This window comes from Cryptomeria japonica, chromosome 7 (assembly GCF_030272615.1).
Source record: "Cryptomeria japonica chromosome 7, Sugi_1.0, whole genome shotgun sequence".
NCBI lineage: Eukaryota > Viridiplantae > Streptophyta > Pinopsida > Cupressales > Cupressaceae > Cryptomeria > Cryptomeria japonica.
The window spans coordinates 397360220-397363134 of record NC_081411.1 but is presented as its reverse complement, the minus strand read 5'-3'; the positions used below and the strand labels follow the sequence as shown (position 1 = coordinate 397363134).

Below are 2915 nucleotides of genomic sequence, written 5' to 3'. Positions count from 1 at the left end.
TAATGGAGTAATACAACGTCATGGAGCGGGAGAAGTAGGTGAATGGGCGGGAAAATTGGATTTTTAAAATTTCGAACTCTAGAGCAGGCTTTATCGAAAGTGCAGTTAAAAACATTATAACAATTATTGAGTATCGATGTGTTTATCAATGAATCTTCATACAATTATACTTGGACATTTGGGCCTCTCTACTGCATCGAATAAGGCCTCCTATCCTTAGATTTTTTTCTTCTATCTAGATCATATGTTCAAGAATTCTTTTATTAAATTCTTTATAATTTATAATTATTTATTTTCTATCATACTTTAATATGTGAAGTTGTTTTTGATTTATAATGCAAACAATTAATTATAATCTGTTTACTTTTATTCTTAGTTTCAATATATACAATATATATGATACTGTATTATGATTTCTGCAAATAAACCTAAAATGCTAGTATAAATTTACATGAGATTTTTGGGTCCCATGGGTGAACCGTATCCTTCGAGCAAGAATAGTACACTTTCAGATTGAACACCACGAAAAAAACACATAGACTTCATTTTCTATGGTAGCATAAATGTTATCAGGTTGGATTGCACAAACAAGGAATTCAGAATAGAGATGGAAATGATAGGCAAAAGCAAGAGTTAAGTGGCTAAAAGCAATGATAACGGTTTAGTCTGAACCAAGAGGAGTCGCTCGACCAATATGTTAAGGGCAGGAAGCCATGTAACGGGACACATAGAAGTATGTGCCGGATCAGAACAACCTGAAATACGTATCATTACTTCAAGACTGGTGGATAAGAAACCAAATTTATCATTGGCGGGAAGAAAATATGGTTCCCATCCACGTTCCCCTGACAACCAGACTTGACTTTAATGCAGCATAACAGAGAGTACCTATGCATACAACGTCATATGGTAACAATAATACTGTAGTCTTACACGGTGTAAAACATGTCATACACAACTAAGGGCAACAAAACGTCAAACCAAACGGTTTTCAATGACATGACTGATCGTTGGTTACTGAATCAGCATTGGTTAATAGCAAAGCCAACGAAAGAGTTGACAGAATCAATAGACACCCGGACGCCTTGCTGCTGAATATTGCCTATGATTGACAGACTATCCGATGTGGGTGCAAAAGCCAGGCAAAAAGTCCCCATGACATCCACAGGAACGAGATAATTTTCAGCCGGCAGAGTCAAAACAACCCCGTTGAGAAAATGAAAACTCACAGTAGGAACACGGACCGTTTGTAGGCCAGCGAAGTTATAGCATGTGTCAAATATTGACATTCCTTCGGCCCGGAGAAGATGTTGGGTGCTCACCACGAAGGCGTCACGCACGGCTTCGTAAGCATCCCTCTGCAGCCGCGTGACGGCCGTGCCCGAGTCCACTATCACGCCTCCCCGACCCGTCTCGTCGAACTCAAAGACCTTCTGCGGAAAAGAAACCAGCAACCCACCAACGCTAATGGCCGTCAGTGGAACATAATAGAACGTACTCAATCGCGGGTTTCGGAGAAGCGGAACGAAGACGGACCCAACAGGCGAAACCGAGCCAGGACCGAAGTCGAGCACGCCCGAGGATTCGGATGATCGGTCGACGAGGCAGTAGGAAAACTTGGTACCATATAATGACCCAAGCTGTGAAGGGATTGACAAGGCGCCGGCCCCGAGACCAAGCAATCCGGCTGCACCCACGAACCAACCCTGGTTATCATGCCCACACCCGAGTGCCACGTTTTGAACTCTCGTGTTCCCGAATGTGAGCGTCTCTGTACCGAAGCTCCCGACGGAATAAGACCCGTCTCCATAAGCCACCTGATAAGCACACCCGTGGCTGTTACAGTCGAACTTCTCCAGCTCATTGCACACCGCTGAACCGCATGAGACTGAGGTGAAGGAGGCCGAGGTTGACGGATCGAAGATCGGATCGGTCTGGTCATAGCAATCGTTGCATGGCTGGCACTGCACCCATACTACGTCGCTGCCCGTGTCCAACACCAGGTACTGCTCCCTCGCTGGAGTCCCCACGCCTATGCGTGTAAAGTACTCCCCGCTGCCTTCCATCATGCCGGACGTCACCTCGCCTCCGAAATCCTCAGTCTTGGCCTTGGTCTCTATTCTTCTTTCTTTCTCCTTCCCCTTCAGCTTTCTCTCTACACGCCTATTGAGCGCCTTCACCCGCCGGGATTCCCTTCTGAGCCTCTCTTTGAACCTCTGCTCGTAGCTCACGTTTCCCCCCACTAGACTATCTCTATGAAAAACTTGCAGCGTCCAAGGATTCTTTCCCATGTATTTCTCTTGTTGATAGGTCTTATATAGTTCTAGTGTGGGCGAGCTCACTTCCCTAAGCTGAGCTGTGATATTCAGTGCATGATAATGAAACCCACCTCGTTTCTCTGCCCAAGCAGCGTAACCAAAGAAGAGAAAAGTATAGAGGGTGATTATAACCCAAACCGAGAGTGGAACAAGCAATCTGCAAAGACCCATTTTTGAAATGATAGCTCACGCCTCTCTCTTCTTCGTGAGGACTTGACTTTGTTTTGGATGGTTCACAATATAACGCTTACTTCTCAACTTTTACTTTTCTTCCTCTATCATAGCTATTGTGCCTTCAGACATGAGCTCGATCTTTATAAGGCTTTGCTAAAATACATCACTTGGGGAGAATGAGAAAGAGTGATCTCAGAGTAAGCAGAGTGTAGCAGCTGCTATACAGAGAGACACAAGCAAAACTAAACTCTACAATTCTACTCTCTCGACTGATAGATTTTTCTTTCTTGACTTACTGATTTGCTGCATCAGTCCTCAATTTATACTTGCTTTGGATTGTAATGCTCTTCATCTCAGGACTAGACACCAATGATTTTATATTGATTTGTTGGTATTGGTCTTGTATCGTGCCAACTATTTCCC

General features: G+C 44.1%; 1 protein-coding gene across 1 annotated transcript; it reads right to left on the bottom strand.

Moving 5' to 3' along the window:
• Nucleotides 1–726: 726 nt before the first annotated feature.
• On the bottom strand, nt 727–2653 carry LOC131034000 (protein ASPARTIC PROTEASE IN GUARD CELL 2-like). Its single transcript, XM_057965322.2, has one exon. The coding sequence runs from the start codon at nt 2487–2489 to the stop codon at nt 1023–1025; it is 1467 nt and encodes a 488-aa protein (XP_057821305.2). The 5' UTR covers nt 2490–2653; the 3' UTR covers nt 727–1022.
• Nucleotides 2654–2915: the final 262 nt, after the last annotated feature.

Bases quoted from the DNA above. Each gene is read 5' to 3' on its own strand.
- LOC131034000 (XM_057965322.2), bottom strand. From the start codon at position 2,489: ATGGGTCTTTGCAGATTGCTTGTTCCACTCTCGGTTTGGGTTATAATC.